This window comes from Lipomyces chichibuensis (genome assembly GCF_038497645.1).
Source record: "Lipomyces chichibuensis strain CBS 12929 unplaced genomic scaffold V1513scaffold_4, whole genome shotgun sequence".
In the NCBI taxonomy this organism is placed as follows: domain Eukaryota; kingdom Fungi; phylum Ascomycota; class Lipomycetes; order Lipomycetales; family Lipomycetaceae; genus Lipomyces; species Lipomyces chichibuensis.
This window is the reverse complement of record NW_027117456.1, coordinates 580,904-601,859: the sequence shown is the minus strand read 5'-3', so window position 1 is coordinate 601,859 and position 20,956 is coordinate 580,904. Positions and strand designations below refer to the sequence as shown.

The following is a 20,956-nucleotide window of genomic DNA, read 5'->3' as shown; positions in this document are numbered from 1 at the left end:
CCAACCATTTCGTCAGCTCTCATTAAAACTACTTTCACCGACCATCAAATCTATCATACGCTTGAGCTCATTCCTGCACGGATCCTTGACTCGATCGTTAGATCTCGTAACAACACAGCTACTCGATTGAGATTTGAGAATAATAGCAGTCACATCCGTCATAATAAAGAAAGGTTGACTGTGACGACAAGAACCTTCGCATGCTGTCTTACACTCGCTTTGCCGTTCCGCAATGCAAAAGCCTACGAGACGAGATTTATCTCCCGCTGCTCAAGCTAATGCAATCCACTCCGTACGACCGTACCTATCAGGTTCGGTATATACACGTGAATTATATGGCGGCCCGGACTACCACTCTCAGAGATGATTGCCGATTGTACTGAGTTCTATTTCACTGGACTGCATTTGACATGCCAACTCTGAAGCTGTACGGTCCCAGAAAGACGAGATTCTAATGAATGATTCAATTGAGTCTTATTGCTTGGTAGTCCTGACGTGTGCTTTTATGATTATCCAAACCGGCGTTGTCAAACGTCCATTCTCTGGCGGCTACTGTTCCTGGCTAGTGGCCGTATCTCTTCGGACTAGTTGCTGAGCGACAATTGAAAGCAACGTCAGAGGCAATAATTCCAATAGTCCGATTGCCATCTATTCTGGATTGGATTTGTGCTGTCAGAATCAGTTACCAATTCTTCGTCTTCAGTGGTCCTACCTTATCTTAGATGCGCCAACCATTGACTGGTATTTGATGGTGCGGCTTCGCCGTGTGTTGCGAAGTCAGGGTGCGCAAACCTTAATTTGGAGCAACCTTCGTTTGCACGTGCGTTCCTCTGATGACTTGCTCTCTTATGTAGCCTCCTCCACAGCATCCTAAATAACGACTGCTGAAGCCTATATATACCTTTAATGGCTGACGTTTCCAGTAGTTAGGTGCTACTAAGTGATGCCAAAATTTCGGATCTAGGCAATGAATGTCCCGTATTAGGAACTGCGCTTCTACTTGACGGCTCAAACAGAGTCTTGGAATTAATTTGGTGTGGCTGTTGCAAGGTCAACTTCATAAATCCACGCCGCAAACCGCTCAGTCCGTATTATGTGCGTGCCATTTATGGCTGTCGTATGGGCTTCATAATCCAACAAAACGACGAGAGTCACTGAGTGTTAAGACAGGGTGATTTGGTTCCAACTTGGGCGTAACATGCCGAGAGGCTTCGTTTCCGTTCCGGTTTAGGGTGGTTCTGGCTCGCCACATCCACACAGTTTGGCGTGGAAAACTGGGTATGAGTTTATACAGTATGTGGCGAGTTACAACGTATTTCGCAAAAAAAACGGATTATATCGTCTGATCTTCGTGAGGAGTCATTTGTCCCAGATTGATGTAAAGGCCAATGAATTAATTCGAATCTCAACGGCACATGGAACTAGAAACCACTCATCCTCGTTATTCATTACAAATTACACAAAGATATTCAAATCAGTCTATCACCGGAACATAAATGAAAACCATAAAAATGCCAATTACAATATAATACTCCATTCACATGCTCGTAGGACTCAAGCTTCTCTGCCGACAACGCAGCACACCATAGCCGCGTTCACCACCACACGACCCCGACGCGCAGCAACATCGGGCATTTCGTCTCCTCGCCGTTCGAATCCGGCTTGTACTTCTGCTCTGCTTCCGTTCTCGACTAGAACTCCTTTCGTCAAAACTGCTCAATCTCCATCCCCATCCATCCTTAAAGCCGACAGGCAAGTCCTCAGTGGCAGATCCAACAGCTTGCGACGCCGATCGCTGCCGCCGTCGGTCATGGAACCGGTTGCCCCTCTCGGTCCGGATACCAGAGAAGTCCAGAATCTGTCTAACCACGCGTGAAATTTCCTCAGAATTCTGAGAGTCGGAGTTGCCTTCGGAGCGGATAAGGCGAGTCAGCTCGACCATATCCGCTCTCTCGGCCACAGAAGGGCGTCGCCCGAGATTCAAGCGCGCAAAAGCGGAGAGCGAGGCGGACGCGGACTCGCGCCGAGGGATGGACGATTTACGAGGGATGGAAGGTGATCCTGGTGGACTTGATGGACGGGACGTCGAGGGGGATACTGGTAGGGACATGGTGGATGCCCGAGTGAATGAGAACGGAGACGGACACTCGTACAAAGACTCGTCCAGCGGACCGCGGTTTCCGTATGTTGACAAGGATGATGATCGTGTGTAGCAAACAGGCGAACCCGAAGGTATTGATGAGGTTGAGCTTCGGCGCCAGGTCTCAGGGGCCATCGTGCGATAGAAGTTGGTTAATATATGTGTCGAAAGATAAGAATTCTGTAGTTGGTGGCGACAAAAAAATGCTCAGCTAATACTGAGGTGCGCGAAGAAATGTATTTGCCATGCGGCCTAGAAGATGGCAAAATATCCGATGATTTAACTTCTACCGTCCTCAGCCGACGGGACCCCCCGAGCAATCCCCATTAGGGTTAGCGTCAATTCTATCCAGGGTTAGCGTCAATTCTATCCTGTTCCGCAAGGATTCTCGAACAGATATTAGCGCGGTGCTAATTCACTTTCGGCTTAGTGTGATTCTCCACCGGAATAACGTTTTTGCAGTTTCTTCGCAATTGCGCTGATAACAAGCACCTGCAATCTGTCTTGCACAGTCAGTGGTCCACTACTCTGTGTTAGTATCATTATTGACCAAGTAGTGTATCCAACTCTAGAAGTCAAATACCTCAGTATGATATGGTAGCAGTCAAGCCACCCGGGCAATCCATTCGCCCTCTGTACCGAAATTCACGACTACTTCTGTAAAATTGAGCCGTGCAGCCGCAATGTAACTTCCATCCATGCTTCTAACAAAAAAGCGCGACTATACCCAGAATATGCATGGAACGTCAGTCGCCGCCTAAATAGCGTTTAAGTTTTGCAGCATAATCTGGAAGACTTGATTAGAGAGACGCGAAAAATTTTGGTTACGCAATTGAATTTGAGACAGTTGGCGCCGGTTGGCGCCGGATTGCAATATGTTCGTGGCCCAGGTCCGCTTGGCCGCTTCCGTTTGCATTTGTCGATCATACATTTCCCTTATTCGCTCTCGTAGTACGTCGTCAACTCTCCCTTTTTCCCTCTACTACTGAGCATACCGCCGCAGCCGAGTCTGCCTAATTTTTTCGATCGTTCGTCGATCTTTCGTTTCTATGATTGCCATGCGATGGCATTTGATCAAACCGAGGCCCGCGATTTCGCACTCTATAAAGCATCTAGATGTAACGGCAAGATTACTAGAATCTCAAAGGTTCTAAGGCTTATTCAATCAATTCTACACCTTAGTATCAAATAATCATATTTCATATATTATGTACGTCTTCTTCTTCTTTCCTCACTAATTGCTCGATCCCTTTGTGAACGAATAACTAGTACGAGAATTGCGTCGATAGGCATTTTAAGGTTTAGCGATTGCTATCATGCCGCGGGCAAGCTGGTGTTTCTCCCAACCAGAGTCCACGAACAAGCCCGGCCCAATATCAAACGTCCTCCAAGTCCCACACAAAACATCACTCAATGGTGCATTCTTCATCCAACAAGTACAGTGAGCGCGAAAGTGGTGTCGACGTTATCTCATAATGGAATTAGCTGCCCAACCATTAATTCGTCAGCGCAGCGTAAGCTTCAGTCCAAGACCAACCGCCCTGTCACCTCCGGCTATGGGCACGCCACCGAGCCTGACGACCCTGCCATCCGAGATTTTGACGTTGATATTCAAGTTTCTACAACCGCGTGACTTGCACTGCTTGTTTCTGGTGTCGCGATACATAAATGTCATTGCTTCGTCGGCCAGTATTTGGCAACGGTTGACAGCTGGATCGGGATTCGAAGAGAGCGAAGATTACATTACGCGGTACGCATTTCTGAACGCGCCGTTTCGAATTCGGGCGTTACGCAAGTCGCAGACGGCGATAGTCGAGTATGCTGAGGAATATGCTGAATCTGGTTGCATCTCGGAACATTGCACTTACGACCATACGGTAGCCCAAAATGAGAAGCGGTTTATCCTCGGATCCAAGAGTAAGCAGGCATACAGCCATACGCAGACTGTCCAGCCTGTAAATCCTGTTAATGAGTGCTTTAATATTTATAGTATGGATGTATTAGATGCTAGTGTGGGGATGGTGATTGGCACTGCCGATGATTGTACGGTCAGGATTTGGGATGTTCGGGATACCATCCGCGGCACTAGTTTTGCACAAACACGGAATACTGAACTTGATGGGGTATCGATTAGTGAAGTGAAGGTTGATAAGCTTGGTCAGCGAATTTGGATCTCGGCAGATAATGTTCTTCAGGAATGGGTATGGATTCTTTGTTTAGGTATACCATAGGTACCCGCTAATGATATGCAGGACTCTAACACCCTCCAGAAAATATCTCAGACCGTATTTGACAAGACTATTTCAACTATCAGCCCAAATCCTAGTGACGTCCCTCAGTCGGTTTACGTCGCAACCCAGGGCTGTCTTCATTACCTCGACTCCCGTCTTCCAATGAGTTCAGTCCGCTCGACATCTGTGCCCACTTGCGACAGACTTCAACCGGTGGCGGTCCCAGGTTACCCACTCTGCATTCTGGCGTCTAGTTTCTCTCCTAATACTGTCTCCGTTGCTGGCCGATTTCCATCGGTCCTAACGTACGACGGTCGCAATTTCCCGGCTATTCTCAACAGCGCGTACTCAGGTGCCCACTCTCTCTGCGCCATGAGCGCCCTGCCCAAAAACCGCGGTATAGTTGCAGCAGGTGAATACAATGGCCGCGGCACACTCGAGTTCTACGGCAACATCTTTTCGCAGTCGACGGATTGCAACGCTCACTCGGCAATCCGCTGGGTGAACAGATACACTGCGTCTCGGTCATCGCTGCTCTCTCTCTGCCAGCCGTCATGGACATCAGAACTCATTCTCGCTGGCTCGGCGGACGGGGCGATACGGTGCTTTGACGCGTCGAGGGACGGGACTTATTACCGCGAACTCATAGGCAACGACACTGGAGGCACGTTAGGCGAGTCGATAATGATCACATGTATTCTTCCCATCACGAATCGCACGGCCGCTGTCCTCGTCGATGGAAAACTCAAGGTCTTGGAAATCGGCAGACCGGACGACGACGACGACGGTTTGGACACCGAGGAGGAAATTGGGGAGGACACACCGGAAATTATGGTGCAGCGACAGATGGACGAGAACGTTAGACAGGCTGTGCGCAGGGAGTTGTTTGGTATGCATAATTTGAATGCATTGCTTATCTCGTTTTGAGAGATTGCCACTCCGGCGTTTTGGAAGTTGATTTTAAGGTGTTACAGCGATATTACTGGTCGCATAGGAGTACTTGTTCATTTTTTTTAGTATTTGTACCATTTTTAGGCTATTGCTAATATATGGGCGTTCTTGACTTTGATGTACCTTGTCTAATATATTTGCCGATATTTCCATCATACATTTTATCCAAATGCTATAACACACATTCTATTCATATTTACAAACATACTGAGTTACCTACTCTACACCAGTCAAGAACTACTTCCCTGACCATCCAACAACCGCTCTTTATCTTCCTCAGTCTCTGACTTCCCACCGCTCTTCCTCCCGGCTGCAGCGCCAGCAGCAACTGAACCGCGCTCGTCGTCATCAGACCGATCGTTCTCGGCGTCCGACAACAAGTCATCAACCGCAAACGCGTCGTCCTCGTCAATATTCTCAAACGCATCATACAAGTCCCTTGCTTTCCTCCTACCCGGTCGATTAGCCCCGTTGCCGTCGCCACCGGCTTCTAAATCATTCCTGCTTCGCAAAATCTGGAATTCATATCCATTGTTATCGCCTGCACTCCGCCGATATCCCGCATTCTTACGACGCTGGACGCAGAGATATACGACCATCAACGCGACGAAACCGATAATCAGAAGGGCGGCTCCATAGATCCAGACGACTTTATCAGTTGACATGCCAAATGTTGGGAACCAGCTGAAATACGGCGAGTCGTGCGACACGCTATTGTTGTCGTTTTCATTGTCATCGTCTTCATAGCCGTAGCTATCTGTTGTTGTTGACAGTGGCGCGGACGTTGTGGTTGACGTGGCAGGCTGCGGCTCGGACGTAGTACTATCCATCGTTGTCGACGAGGATGTAGAAGGCATAGGCGTAGGAGTGCTCTCGGCCGTTGAGCTCGAGGTAGATTGACCAGGTAAATTCGGGATCGGGAACGGTTTGGCGCGGGCAGAATCAATAGCCTCACCCCAGATCCGCATCGTCCAGTCCTCAAACGAACCCTTGAGCTCCGGCGTCTCATCATCGTAAACAGTCAAAGTCCAGGTACCGACCCCGCTCTCACCCCAATGCGCAACGCTCATAAAAGTCCAATTAACCATGCCCTCGTTCGAATTGTCATTACGCCGCGTCGACGCCAACATCGAAACCACACCAAACGGACTCGTAAGTTTCACAGACAAATCACCCCGACGCTGGTGCCGGATGTTAACAGTGACCTGCACGTGCTCGAGTTTCTCCAGATTAGCGTTGTGGAGGTCATTCTGGTCGATCGTAATATACGAGCTGCAGCCGTCCTTTCCGAACGGGATTTCTTTGTGCACAGCCGCGACGTGCGTGTCGAACCAGGCCTGGGGCTTGACCTTTTGATATGTCTTTGCTGCTTCCACGATCGCGAACGTATCCAATTTTCCGTAGCCGTATCGGTGGGAGAAGTCCTTACCGTTGGCGGTTAATTGCCACAGACCATCGGGGTTATCAACTTTCACTGCGGTCTGGAGCGCGAGGTACTGCATGTCACGCCACGAAAGGTCAGGCCGAATAGACAGCACCAAAGAAAAAATACCGGCCGCCAACGGTGCTGCAGCAGATGTACCACCGTGCGCATCAGTGCATGCCCGTTTGCCAACATCGGTAGTGTGGATGTTGTCGCCGCTGCCGGATGAGTAAGTGACCACGAGCTGCGCAGAGCAGTCCTCAGCGTAATATGGATGCAGGCCCTTCCGATCCAACGCCCCAACAGTGATTGAGTATATACTATTTGTGTACCCGTCGAAATTACAATTATCGCCATTCATGGCGCCGTTGCCGGACGCAAAGACAAAAAGACTGCCCAATCCATTCCTGCCGTTCTGCACTCCATTAATCAACGCTCGTTTAATCAAAAGCCCCGGCGCCTCCATAGACTTGCCGTCATCAGGTGGGCCCCAGCTGCAGGAATAAATATGATTGTCCTGCATTTGATAATTCAGCGCGATAGCCTCATCCGCGTCTGTAATTTCTTTTGACAGGATTCTGATACCGGCAACTTTGGAGTTGTACGCCACACCGAGACCGCAAACGTCGTTTTTGACAGCAGCGATTTCGCCGGCGCAGCGGGTCCCATGTTTGTCGTCCGATAAGAGTGGTTTAGGTAATGGGTGATGATCGTTAAAATCGAATGATCCTTTTTCGAACTGCGGTCGTTAGCATATTACAAAAAGCCCCTCGTCATACTACCAGACGTACAAAATTATCACGCAAATCGTCACTTTCAAAATCCAATCCGTCGTCGACGATGGCGGTAACAACTCCTTCACCAGTGATATCTTGATCAAAATTAGCACCGACCAGACACTGCCAGATACTGTAACATACTCTGAAGCCAAACACCAGTAACATTAACATCATGTCCAGGCTGCAACGGATTCATCAAGTGCCACTGCTTTTCAAACTCCGGATCCTGAATCCCTAGCGCTTTTTCGACTTCCTTCAATGGCAGCAGAGACGAATCTATCGGTGGATCGGATACTCCGCGTTTGTATAGCCTCTTCTTCTTCATTTTCTCAAAATACCGAATCGGTTGTGCACCGCCGCCTCGCGCTCTCAACTTGATCGTGACATGGTCATCAGCATTGCTGTTGTCGCCGCCGGCATGGGTGCCAGAGAAAAGATAATGATTTTCTAAACTGCCCAACGGTTCCTCGAACCGCAGGCCCATCTCGCGCGCAAATTCATCGATTTGGCACAGTAAATCGCAGTCGCTGTGCTTTAGGTCACTGGAATTCCAATCGAACTCGACGGCGTAGTAGTCCCTGCTTGAGTAATCCCGTGGCAAAGCGTGTGATCGTGGATCTAACAGGATGTCGCGTGTCGATGCACCGGCAGCTAATTGTGGCAGTACTGAGAGTACTGAGAGCGTGAATGTTAGTAATAGCATTGGTGCGCTTCTTATTGATGATAGTGATGCCATTGTGTGTGTGCACTGCTATCGAGCAAGGATCCTGCGCCGGTCCAGCGTTTCTCCGAACTGGAGCAGATCGTGCTGTGCGTCGCAGTTATTACCATCCGAATATGTCGGGTGATATATCCTAATTCAGATCTCCGAGCCGTAGTATTGCTGCCGAGACGATCAAGTGATAGCAGCTTGCGGGGATGGGAAATCAATGCTCGAGTACGAACAGCAATCCAAAATATACTCTGCGACGCTACTGGATTTGTTAATCCTGTCCGGCAGGAAAGTCTCTGCAATATGCTGTTGGTGTCAAGAGACACTATAAGGGAGACAATTTCTTTAAACCGCGACTAGTCCTCCGAGTGAAAATGTGAACGTTCGTTCCGCGGTACAGACAAGGACTCGTTTCAAAAAGCTCTGCATACCTCTGGTGTAGCTTCCCACTAGAAAACCAAGTCCAGGCACGCCGCGTGGCCATTCTTGTGCCAGCGATGCTTAGCCATTTTAGTCACTAACTGTCTGCATTTATCACAAATGAGTTCTAGTTTAGCGTGGAAATTTCAGGGGCCCGAAGACGGGTAAAAAGATGATTGATTATTTCAATCCGAGTTGCATCTTGCCTGATGCATTTTGGGCATAAATAGATGTTCAAAGCAAATACTCTTAATTAGCGATATGTATCCATGTACAAAATTCAGCCATATATATAACAATTATTCACCACAGGACGCCATATTCTAAACCGCATTATAGTCTACAATCTTCCCTGCGCCTCCTCCTTCTCCGCCGTGATCTCTAACTCTTCTATAGCAACAGTAATCTCTTCGACTTCTACGCCCTCCGTCGCCGTAACAAAAGTTTCGTCCGCGGCATTGTCAGCATCGGCATCCTCACTCGTAACCTCCTCTTTTTCGTCCGCGCTCTTCGCATCCTTTTCGGCTGCTCTATTGATACTATCTAACACCTCCTTCTGCGTCTTAGCCCCTTCAACTTCCTCCTCCTCGATGCTCTTAACAATCGCGGTTTTGCGCCACAATCCATCCAGCTGCTTTCCCCACCCACATTTTTCCGCCAACTCGCGCGCGCCCTCGTCACAGGCGCCTAGAACCACGACATCGGTCTTGCGCCGCCCAAAATCCCCTACACTCTCGAGATTGAAGAGGATCCGGGGACAAGAGACTTGCGACGGCAAACTCGCGAACGGATGTACTTGTAGACTAGTGCCGGCCACAATGATGAGGTCGGCGGCTTGCAGGTCGCTTGTCGTGAGCTTGAAGAACCGAGCGGGGAGGGCTTCTCCAAAAAACACTTAAAAACATAAAATTAGTAAAAGGCACAACATAGCCGTTGGCTAAAAAAAAAGGCATACCAATATCAGGCTTAACGAGCCCACCACAACTCTTACACGTCGGGATCTCATTCTTCTTCATCCTCACTTGCAAGTCTTCTTTGTTCATATCTTTCCCGCAATCAATGCAATGGTTCTCCGCAAATGAGCCATGTGCCTCCACAATTTTATCGTCCGACACTCCCGCAATTCGTTCCAGCGTGTCTATATTCTGGGTGTACACCCGCCTCAGCACGCCCCGTTCCTCCAGAAGCTTGACAAACGAATGAAACATTGTCGGTCGGAATTTTCCAGGATAGAGCTCGTGCGCAAGCGTATAGAACGCCTCCGGTCGTTTTCTAAAGTAATCGATATCAAAAACAGCTTCGGCGTACGGCAAGTTCAGTCTGGATAAGTTGTGATACAACCCGGTTTTGGGAGACCGGAAGTCCGGGATGCCGGCAGCCGTGGAGATGCCGGCGCCGACCATGACGACGACGTTTCGGACAGCACCGGAGGTCAGATATGTTGCCATTGTCGAGAGGTCTGGCGGGCCCGACGTGGTTGGAAATTTGAACTTGGCCATTGTGAGGATGGATGCCGGTGGAGAAGTCGGGGAAGATGCAGATCGACGAAGTTTCTAGTTGTAATGTTGATGAACACAATTGCAAATAAGTCAAACGTAAAAAAAGGAGTAATTCTATGTTCGGATAAATACCGGCGACTCACAAGATGGTTCGTTGTGAATAGGCTAACAAATTAATCGCAACGAGATGAGGTTCCTAGCACGTTGTTGAAAGTCAAAAGTGCATTTGACCCGAAACAGGCATCTCATCGTGCGGCCAATTATAGAATATGCTTTATTATTGAAATGACGACTAAGTTATTTGTATTTCCGCTAACTAACAACACTTCAGCTAATAATGTTCAAATTATCGCCCGCCATAATTTCACTATCCTCTTCCGCCTATGTAGGCACACATGACTACATAAGTCAAAATAATACGCCAAATGCATCAATCACCTCTTTCACTCTGGAACCCGACATGTCACCACTTCTCATCACCGCCGCCTCTAATTGTATGTACACAAAAAAGTATATTAGTCATTCTAATATATCTATCAGCAAACACAGCTCCAAATAACCAAACCAGGCAATCAACCGACTAAATACAGATATATAACAGAAACGTTATACGGAATCACACTCGTATTCGTACAAAAGGTAAATGCAACAAATAAAAAAGTGCACTGTATGACCAGAAATTACAGACCAAATTAACTTATAACTCCTATGGCACGACATCCCATATTAAAAAAGAAAAGATTTATATGCGCCGTGAATTATCTCCCATAACTTTTGAAAAGAAAATAGTCTTTGTCAGATTTTGCATAACATGCCACAATGATTAAGTAATAATTAAGACTGCGACGAAAGCCTCACGCACTCTCGGTATGCAGATTCGAGTTTTTTCAGCCGAGCATCATCAATCCCCAATATCTGATGCCGTGTATTATATGCATGTTCTGAATGCGAACTCTCCAGTTTATCCTCGAATTTCCTGATATTCTGACGCCTTTCCTGTTTCTGCTCGCAGTAATCGACATCGACGAGGACCCACTGGCCTTGGCGTCCAATGTCGGATACAGCGCCGTAATTGACATCGTGCTTGTCGACGACGGCTAAGCTTGGTGCTTCGATTATCACACGTTTGGTCTGTTGGTTGCTCTTAACGCAATTGACCACGACGTCGTTTAACTCGCGCATGGATTCGAAGCCGTTGCATAGACGCAGCTGAGTCAAATGAACATTAATACTGTCGATCCTAAGATTCTTGAAAAACGCCGGACACAGAGAACATCCTCCCGAGACGGACAGAACTTGCAACGAGGTCCGCAGTGACGGGGCGAGAAACGAGCAGATATGGTGGTCGGTGGAAAGTATCCGACTAGGACAATCCATAATCAGCGTCTTGAGCTTCTTGAACATGAGCGGTAGTGGATGATACGATGTTGTCGGAGCAGGAAAGACTTTAATAGTTTTAAGATCGAGGTACTCCACATTCCGTAAGAGCCGCGTAAAAATTTCCATGTCCTGCATTGACCAGCAAATATTCTCAAGATACAATACGTCGACGTTCACGAATGAGTCAGACGGGACGTTGCTCATCGCCTCCGGGCCGATAACGCAACTGGATAGCCGGATTTGCCGCAGATTGGTAAACCGGGCTAGGACTGGGAACCAGACGTGAGAGAAGTTGCTGCCGCGACGCCAGCCAGCATAATATGACCACGAGAACTTCTGGATCCGCCGCATAGAGGCAGCGGACGCCGGGAATAGATGCTGCCAGTCCTTGAGACTGATGTCGTTCATATTTTCGAGAGAAAGAGACTCGATATTGGGACATATGTGCAGGATTGTCGGCAGGTGGGTCAGTATCGGAGTCAAGTCGCTCGGCAGATACCCCGTGGCGGCTCGTGGGGTGAATTCGCCAGGTGCCCTGTACGAAAATGACTGGACCAGTGGCGCTAGAGTTAACGACGACGTAAGGAGGGTCGAAACTAACTTATTAAACTGACGGATAGAGTGGAGACCGATGTTTGCGTACAGATATCGGTTAACCTAAACAGAGCGAGGAAGTCAGCATTAGCAACATAACTGTCGAGACCAAGGAAAACCGACATCGCTGCACAGTTTGGAACATGTCCGGCCCAGAGGTAAAAGCTTTTCTCTATGAACATCGTGCCGGTCGGTGACTACGTAGTCGAAAATGCTGTTTAAAATCTCCGTCGGCAGTGTCGAGAGCCGAAACCTCTCAGATCGGTCGTCGGGCTTTGAAGTATTTAGAGGCGCTTTAGTGATGACGGACGAGGACGACGACGTTAATGGGTTCAAGTTGTCGCTGAAGGGATATGACGAAGGAGAAGGTGATTCTGTCGCAGAAGGTGACGAGAACGAGGACGAAACATTGACATCGTAGGAGCTACCGGAGGGGCACATCACAAACTGCGAACTTTGAATTGAGACAGCGGATGCCATGAACGTGTTGGACCGCGAGTCAGTGGTTGGAATGGCGAGCCGCGAAGTAGAGTAGCAGCTCATCGATAATAAAGACGTCGAATACGCCGTTCACAGCAGGACGCAGTACACCATGTTCGGAAGACGAGAGCGCAGACAGAAAGGCTGTGGGCGCTTAAGCAACTATTGTGACGACGGAGAGATTAAGAAGCTGGCAGGACACGACTAGGACTGGGGGAGCCCGAATGTCAAGGACAACTGTTAGCGTATATCACGGAGAGCTGAAGTGCGAGACTAGCGAGAGCAACAGGGTCGACTGCCGTTCAGCCCTAACCGCAGTACAACTTGGTACACAAGCAAGCCGCACAAAAGACGGTACCCAAACCGGGTCTTGCCGGATTGGGCATAGTAAAGGCGCCACCTCCTATCATGGCCATGTTTGCCGACGTCATGGAATCACAATTCTCCGCGTGTCGTATTGTGTCGGTCGATATTGTCGAGCATTTCGCACCTTATCTGCATCGGACTCGACATGTGCCAACTTACTCATCCTGCTTGCTGACTAACTGGTTCGCAACTGCGCGCACTTGACACCGCAACCGTGCATAGGAAAGAGCGCTCAGGATATTTAGTATTGACAATCATTAGGCAAATGTGATGGACTAAAAAACAAAGAGCAGTGACTTTCTGTTGTAATCGGCCCACTTATCGCGAATTTTTATGTTGCTTACTCGATGCGTAATTAAAGTTTGGATTATTGATCTCGCTAATTTGGGCAGGCACATTTTGCATCATCACCACGGGTCCGTCTAGCCCACTTCAGCATACCGGCAGCTCCGATTTCATCATCATATTCTTTGCTCTTTGCAGGCCTCCGTTGATGGCGGAGACAACTTAGCAAGAACGTTTGCAACTAGTTTTAGGCTGCTTGCACATTGCTGGGGCGGCGGTAATCATGAAAATAAAACGGCCCTGCTTACTTACTTGCAGTAGTTTGCCCTATTATTTCATAAGTGCTGCGTTGATGACATGAAAGGACCATAGTAGACGACGACGAGTAGCGCAAAATTCAATACGCAAACAAACCAAACAAGACAGTCGCCGCACCAGCGCAGGTAAAAGACATACTCGACAACACCATCTTGTGTTGGCTCGACATCGCTAGGCCGCATTGAGACCTTCATCATGCCTCCAGTACTCACTGTCCTAACATCAGATCGACTAGGGATCGACACGAAACTGCACTATCCAATCTACCTTACCCATATCGGCCACTTACACTTTCGTCCCTTTGGCCCTGATGATCCGGGGCATCGGTCTTTGAATTGATGTATATATATTAGCAGCCATTAATATAGTCATGTTTGTTTTTGGCTTGTTGCTGGATGGATATGTTGCAGTATAATGGTCTGTTTGATAAATATCATAAATACCTCTCTGACATCATAAAATAGACTCTCTACGTCATCGGACATCCTCGATACAAAGTGTTTGACGCCAGCGCATTTTTCCGATCGCCCAATGCACACATACTGTATAAATCATAAGCTGCGGCTGCTCATCCCGGAAAATCCGCTCCTTCACTGAGGCAGCCGGACCTGACACAATGTCGATCGTTTCTGTAACTGTACATATCGCTGACCACATAAGCGGTAAAAGCAAAATTACGAATGATCAAAGATTACGATGCATTCATTCCGTTTAATAAAGTCAAGTGTACTAACCACAAAACCAGACATATAATTGCAGAACTCACTTTGCCCGATAAACAATAATACTTCCCAAAACTCCGCCGGCCACAAGCCGATCCGCCAAGTCGCCCAGCACATTCAACGGTGTACTCTCTACCACAACCGGCAAAGACGAGGAAGAGCTCGACTGAGTCCACGCACCGCCTATTGGCTCGTGGCCCAACACAATAAAATCAGACGACGACCGGATTTCCTGTTTGGCTTTCGCAAGTAAGTACTGACTCACATCCGTCACATCTGAGTCAATGCTCTCCAACACAATTCGCTCCGAGTACGCACTACTAAAACTAAGTAACCTATCGTGCGAGTCTGTGTCAATGGACCCATGCACAATCGTCGCCGTGACGTCCTTGTTGCCAAAAACCCGTTCTTTCAAAAACTTGAGTGCCTCTAAATCGTCCTTGGTGCCAAAAAAAGGGAATAAGATATGGTGCCGCTCTCCGCGTCCACCACGAGCAAACATCCAGTTCGCTGCATTATTTCCTTCGTTCACGTGTTCGACAGCAGCGTCCTCAAACCCGCGATCAAGCGCTACCACTATATCGCATGTCACAGACTCGTACAGACCTTTGACAATGCGGACCATCTTTGACGTAAGGAAGTCGTTGTCAGCCGCATTTGTCACAGTCCACGGCACAACCACCATGTCGCTATTCAAATCAGCAGCTTTGCTAGCAGTATACTCCGCGAATTCGTGGTCTGGAATAATTGCCTTCGCACCGGTGATTCGGCTACGGTCCCAGAACTTGCCGACCGAAACAAATGATTGTAGGATCGGGTCCTTACGCAACGAAAGTGGGCTATCCTCATCCTCAATACTAGTCGCGCGCATCAACGCCGAGGTACGGTCCGTCAATTCCTCAAGTTTAAGACCATGAATCATCACCGCGTCTGACTGATGTGCTATACTCATCGAATCTACCTTCTCAGAGTCACTTCGGCGACTAGGATGGATTGCCTGCGCCTGCTCACTCGATGTGTAGCGCGTATTGGGCATTAGCAATCTCAAGAATACCGTGATTCCGGCAATCGATTCAAGACGAGTGAGCATCACGAGGACCTTGAGTGGTGCACGCGGAGCAGCGTCCTCGCGAACCGTCTCCGAAGACGGTCGTCTGGTGTCGGCGCGATGGGGCACATTCGGCACATCAACGAATGGATCGTTCCAGTTAATATCGCCGCGCCGCCAGAGTGCGACTTTCTTCTGATACCAGGGAGGGTAAAGTAGTGTTGTCAAAGGAGTGGTCAAGAATGTACAAACAAGTGCCATGACCACAAACATCGTAAACACACGCTGGCTTAAAATGCCTGCCTGGAGACCAACATTAAGCACAATCAACTCAACCAATCTATATCTACCTTTAGCCCGGCCACGAAAAATGAATAACAAAAACAACGTACCCTTTGCACGACATCAGAGTACCAACTGTAAGTGATTCTCTCCACAATAGCCCGTTGACCTTCGCGGCAAGCGTGCCACCGGTAACCTTTGTAGCCATAGCAATTACAATAATCGCAATAGTGTATGCCCACGTAGTGCCGTTATCCAGCAAACCCAAATTCGTCTGGAGTCCCGACAATGCGAAATACAGTGGCAGGAACAACAGCGAAATGATATCCTCGATCTTCTCTGTCACACCGACCGCAAACACTCTATCGTGTGGGACAACTATACCAGCGAGGAATCCGCCGAAAATTGGGTGCACACCGATTATCGACGTGAAGAACGCAGAAACGAGGACGACAATGAACGTTAAGATCATCATGAACTGTGTTGGACCAGTGTCGAGGCTGCCAGACCGGCGAGCAACGTATCTGAATATCGGCTTAACAATAAACAACAGAAAGAGAATCCAGCCGCATGAGACGAGGACGACCCACAGGGCAACGATGCCACTGGATGCATTCACAAGGGCGACAGTTAACGCGAGGAGCACCCATCCCACGATATCGTTTGACACACCAGCGGAGAGGACGACCGTGCCGACATTCGTCGACAATAATTTCAATTCAGTCAAGATTCTCGCCAGTACAGGGAACGCCGTGATAGCCATCGCGACACCAATAAACAGCGCATACAGACCAAACGACACCGGATCGATCATATTTTCCGCGACGTGATAGGTGTGATACAAGCCATACGACACCGCAACCCCGAGCCCGAACGGCAGCGCCATGCCGGCAAGGGCCACGCTGCCTGCAGTGCGCAAATTGTTGAGAACCAGAGATATATCGACCTCAAGACCGACCAAAAACAGGAAAAACACCAGTCCAAAGTTTGCAACCAGAGTAATCATTGGCATCGAGGCCGGTGGAAAGATTGTGCTGTTGAAGTTCGGGATATGACCCATAACCGAGGGACCCAGCAGCACACCACCGATGACTTCCGCGATCACACGAGGCTGGCGTAGAAGAGAAAGCGGATAATGTAAAAGTCGACATATTACCACAATAATAACCAGCTATTATTATCCATCGAATTTAGCACCGATACTTCTACACATACGACCGACGTACATACCTGAATAATGAACAAAGGAAGTGGATTTGACGGATTGTACACAGTAGGATTTAAACCGCCAAACACACCGGCCTGATTCGACGTAGTCATTTTGTTCCCTTCGTCTGGGCTCTAAAAAAAATGGTCGACTAGTTCAACTGGCAGGCCGGAATCACGAGTAGTCAGTGAGTTGGTGTGGATGTGGACGCGGCTTAAATTGCGATCTTTGCTGTCAACTGATGCAGCATCATTCATTCATTTATTGTGGGGCATCCTCAACCCTCTCTAACCATACAAGGGAGCTTCGCCCCTTTCTAACTTTAGTGTTTTAAGTTCAAGATATGGTCACAACTAGTGGCAGGTCGTAACGTAGCATGAAACACATATTATTATAATTAACGTTAACTTACCAGGCTTTAATTTCTGATATTTCCGAACTGCCCAATGCACGCGATATCTTTTTTTTGTGGCAACAAAAGGCTGCGAAACATATTTAGAACGCCTACTGCACACTATTCTGTATGACCAATCTATTACAGCAATGATCAGATATATACAATGTGCTACTTGACCCGGATGCACTCTAGTCCAAATAAATGAATGAACCTCCAATGCTACAATCAAATTCAAAATCCCATCTTACCAGCGCCTACCGAATCATGCCAAACATAAATCATCTAAATAAAACAGAAAAACAAAACAATTTTAATTTTGCGGAGCCGGCGCCGACGACCCGTGGTAGTCATTACAAAAGCTTCGCAGAATTCAAGGATTCGTAAATCTCCTTCGCGTCTTCTTCGTTGTTCATGTCGTACGACTTTGGCTTCATGCTGTTGTCGGCTACTTGGCCTAGATTCTCGCCTGACAATGTCAACTCAGAATATGCGATTTGCTCGGGCATCAGACTATTATTGTTCTCCTCCATATTGCGACTTACCACTGACCCATCGCTGATCACACTAGATGCGGAAATTGGAGGTGAGAATTTGTATGAGGATTTTGAATTTACAGATGGAGATACTATCCTCTCATCTGGAATGACGTCTGGCGGTAATCCGGACAACTGCGAAACCGTGAGAGCGAGCCGCGGAAGATGTTTCTGTGCTCTTTCCAACAAGTCTTCATTTTCACTATCTTCACTACCTTCATCGGACCCATCTTCTGACTTTCTCTCGCGACTATTGCTATCGCTTTCCGAAGCCTTGCTCACAGTCATCCGCGAGGCAATTTCATTCTCTTCTTCCTCGTCCTCGAGAATGATGCTTTGTTGCCGTCTCTCGTATGTTGGCCTGCGAGATCTACCCATAACTGCAGACGATATGACATTGCTATCCAATATCGGACTAGTCACCGGAGAATTCGAGTCAGACTGTGCAGATACTCCACTCCTCAGCGATGACGAGACAGAATTTCTATGCGGCCGCTTCTTCTGATCTACTACTTTCTCGCCAACAAGGGTACCAATAGAATCGAAGTTTTCTGCTTTTTCGTCGTCCTTCGCTTCCATACTCTTCCTACGATTTGATTGGGACTTATGGACGTTAGTATGCCACCGTTTAGATGGATCTTCGACTGTCTGTTGCAAAATCCTAAACATATCCTCCAACTCCAAATCTTTCTCGCACTTGTCAAAATCTCCATTGTAAACTGGTGCCAGGGGTTTATTCAAACTGTCGTGCATCCAAGCGCTGGAATCGGCATACGGCACATACGACATGACCATTGAAACTTCGACACTGATAGTTTGGCAATACCGGTTGAGATCGAGATCATTCGGGTCGAATCCGAACGGATTCTCGATTTCAAGACCAATTGCGGCAAGACCGAGAATAACGTAGCCGGCGATTATGGTTGCCGGAATGGCGACCCAATTAAGCGTGGAGACTAGCTGGAAGGGCAGCATGAGCACGAAAATCCACGCAAGCTGGTTGCAAAGAATGTTATACGCCAATGGTAGCGGTGTCCGAAGAATTCGTTCCGTGCTGTGACTGAGTTAGCAAATACCAAAATATTCGAGTTGAGATCAGATGTACCCTGTAAGAATATCGGTCAATGTATTTGTCTGAGTGAAGAAAAATGAGATCTCAGATGGGGTCAAGATTTTTTGGTCAAGTTGCATCTGTCGACAATAATACGCCAGAAATTGAAGAATCTCCAGCGGCAGATTGCCGTGCATGACAGTAGCGCGTGAAATTCTATCTTCCCGATCAAGCAAATACTCTGATAGCTTGGGATTAATCGGAAACCACTGATTCACAATCTTAGATTTGATGTCATTCGATGCCAGCACAGCTCGCTGCATGGTTCCCATTCGGTTCAATGGAGGACGTCCACCATTGGGCGTGCTGCTACGAGCCAAAGGACTAGGCTCTGTCGACAACAATGGATTTCCCGCAGTTACCGATCGCAATGTCTCCTCGATGGCCTGCAATCGTTCAAACTCTGCATCCAGATTTTCTTTCTCAGCTTGTTTTCTTTTTACCTCCACAGCGGCCAACTCTGCCCTCTTGCGCGCATAAGTCGGAAGATACGCCACGAATGGTTTCAAGTCATCGTAGTCCGTACCCAGTTCTTCACGAAGATGGTGCTTGAGAGCGATAGCAAAACCAACCAGCAGTTTCAAACACGTGACCTTCATCAAAAGATCGGATTTTTCGTGGCCCTTGCGTAATGGAATTTGGAACCATATATAACGAGAAAAATTGCGAATAGTCATTGTTAGCTGTGCCCAGTATTTGCGTCCTTCATTGTATCTCTCATATGCCGTGTTGACACGGAAAGACAGTGCCAAACCCGTAACAAAACCAAGCACGGTAATCAAAACTGTTGAGACACCGAGATTCGTCTTAAGCTGCGAGATGCAAACGATTAAGCTTCCCCATGATCCGACAATCAATATTTGTGGAAACAGTTTCCAGAAGATCGAGCCTCGAAAACGGAGAGCATAAGGAAGTACCGAGCGAGCAAACGGGTCATCGTGAACCTTAGCATTAAGGAACTGATCAATCTCCCACTCCAGCAGTTTTGTCCGGAAAGTAGGAAACCTCTTTTTGGTGATTTCATTGTGAGCTTCATTAGCGAAATCAGACATAGGGCTCTGGCGATGAGATGCACTTCTGTCTGGCATGTGATCCACTTTGGCGTGTCGCCGAGAGCGGCTGCGACTGCGACTACCTTTCTTGTGGCCAAAAGTCGGAAACGATCCATCATCATGCTGCGTCTTCGCCCCGTCTGCGTCTGTTGGTGATCTCCAACGGGGTTGAGTACTTGACGGACTGTCTTCAATAGTTACAGGTTGTGAACCCCTCTCTGCAAAAAATCCGGCACTACTGATATCTGAATTTAACGTGCTGGTTGTATGCGTGCGGAATAGCCTGTGCGTGTCCATTGCGCCGAATGTGCGTACAGGCACCAGGAACCTCAAGACTGATACGAAATCAGTTCCAGTTTTCTGTTAAACTATTATTGACGCACTTTATTAGATTCCGTAGAATAATGAGGGCCATAAGCCACTTACAATGGAGCGTCGTATATTTCTGTCTCGTAATAGGTTGCCTTGTGCACAGCAATAGTGTGGTGACGAATGCCGGTGTACGTTTGTATTGTTGTCAGCAGGTTGTGGGGAAGGGCCGAATTGTGATTTCTGCAAGCCGCAAGCGACAAGTTATTGCCGTCCTTTGTATCAGCAGCACTATATCGCAATTCAGACTCGTGAACTTCTGCTTATTAGGACCAAGTTTGCCAGGGGGCCGGAATCTAGGTGGAATGTGTATTTCATTAGGGCAGGGCCATGCGAAGAATCTTGGCAGGGTTCTGCGGGCGGTTCCACATAACCGCCAAAACAATTCCCGCGCGTGTCCCTGACCGTGAGAGCTCTAGCCCCGCGTGTATAGAAGCAGCAATGCTTCTGTGAGTGCAAGTCCCTCGTGGATTGGAAGCCCCTTATGGGGTCAAAAGATTCCTCAATGCTCTGCTTAATTTCGCATTTTTGCGGGTTTTGCGAGTTTTTGTTGAGTTTTTTGCTAGGAGCAGTCTATGACGAATAATCACCAAAGGACAGGAAGCGCGGTGGTTGGCTGTCATATGGTTCAGTTATGCAGATACTTCTGCGGTCCTC

At 48.1% G+C, this 20,956-nt stretch overlaps 7 protein-coding genes across 7 annotated transcripts; 1 reads left to right on the top strand and 6 right to left on the bottom strand.

The window, feature by feature from the left end:
• Positions 1 to 1,373: 1,373 nt before the first annotated feature.
• V1513DRAFT_438594 (uncharacterized protein) lies at positions 1,374 to 2,365 on the bottom strand. The gene has a single exon (XM_066897076.1). The coding sequence runs from the start codon at positions 2,273 to 2,275 to the stop codon at positions 1,538 to 1,540; it is 738 nt and encodes a 245-aa protein (XP_066755702.1). The 5' UTR covers positions 2,276 to 2,365; the 3' UTR covers positions 1,374 to 1,537.
• Positions 2,366 to 3,386: 1,021 nt separating this feature from the next.
• On the top strand, positions 3,387 to 5,425 carry V1513DRAFT_222618 (uncharacterized protein). Its single transcript, XM_066894393.1, has 2 exons — positions 3,387 to 4,341; positions 4,393 to 5,425. Exons 1-2 carry the CDS (start codon positions 3,616 to 3,618, stop codon positions 5,296 to 5,298), a joined length of 1,632 nt encoding a protein of 543 aa, XP_066755701.1. The 5' UTR covers positions 3,387 to 3,615; the 3' UTR covers positions 5,299 to 5,425.
• Positions 5,426 to 5,552: 127 nt separating this feature from the next.
• V1513DRAFT_374688 (peptidase S8/S53 domain-containing protein) lies at positions 5,553 to 8,260 on the bottom strand (the record flags this gene model as incomplete). The annotated part of the gene is made up of 3 exons (XM_066894865.1): positions 5,553 to 7,484; positions 7,537 to 7,616; positions 7,666 to 8,260. The coding sequence occupies 3 exons, from the start codon at positions 8,258 to 8,260 to the stop codon at positions 5,553 to 5,555; spliced, it is 2,607 nt and encodes an 868-aa protein (XP_066755700.1).
• A 629-nt stretch (positions 8,261 to 8,889) lies between these two features.
• Positions 8,890 to 10,411, bottom strand: V1513DRAFT_395305 (DHS-like NAD/FAD-binding domain-containing protein). The gene is made up of 2 exons (XM_066895362.1): positions 9,612 to 10,411; positions 8,890 to 9,550 (listed from the first exon to the last, which is right to left on the bottom strand). Exons 1-2 carry the CDS (start codon positions 10,153 to 10,155, stop codon positions 8,997 to 8,999), a joined length of 1,098 nt encoding a protein of 365 aa, XP_066755699.1. The 5' UTR covers positions 10,156 to 10,411; the 3' UTR covers positions 8,890 to 8,996.
• Positions 10,412 to 10,445: 34 nt separating this feature from the next.
• Positions 10,446 to 12,855, bottom strand: V1513DRAFT_477575 (uncharacterized protein). The gene is made up of 3 exons (XM_066900246.1): positions 12,253 to 12,855; positions 11,018 to 12,192; positions 10,446 to 10,735 (listed from the first exon to the last, which is right to left on the bottom strand). The coding sequence occupies exons 1-3, from the start codon at positions 12,670 to 12,672 to the stop codon at positions 10,675 to 10,677; spliced, it is 1,656 nt and encodes a 551-aa protein (XP_066755698.1). The 5' UTR covers positions 12,673 to 12,855; the 3' UTR covers positions 10,446 to 10,674.
• A 1,485-nt stretch (positions 12,856 to 14,340) lies between these two features.
• V1513DRAFT_456867 (Sodium/hydrogen exchanger family-domain-containing protein) lies at positions 14,341 to 16,950 on the bottom strand (the record flags this gene model as incomplete). Its single annotated transcript, XM_066899599.1, has 3 exons — positions 14,341 to 15,688; positions 15,741 to 16,801; positions 16,861 to 16,950. The coding sequence occupies 3 exons, from the start codon at positions 16,948 to 16,950 to the stop codon at positions 14,341 to 14,343; spliced, it is 2,499 nt and encodes an 832-aa protein (XP_066755697.1).
• A 547-nt stretch (positions 16,951 to 17,497) lies between these two features.
• Positions 17,498 to 20,642, bottom strand: V1513DRAFT_222354 (Bestrophin, RFP-TM, chloride channel-domain-containing protein). Its single transcript, XM_066894392.1, has 3 exons — positions 20,314 to 20,642; positions 18,873 to 20,265; positions 17,498 to 18,821 (listed from the first exon to the last, which is right to left on the bottom strand). The coding sequence occupies exons 2-3, from the start codon at positions 20,225 to 20,227 to the stop codon at positions 17,585 to 17,587; spliced, it is 2,592 nt and encodes an 863-aa protein (XP_066755696.1). The 5' UTR covers positions 20,228 to 20,265; positions 20,314 to 20,642; the 3' UTR covers positions 17,498 to 17,584.
• Between the last annotated feature and the right edge of the window lie 314 nt (positions 20,643 to 20,956).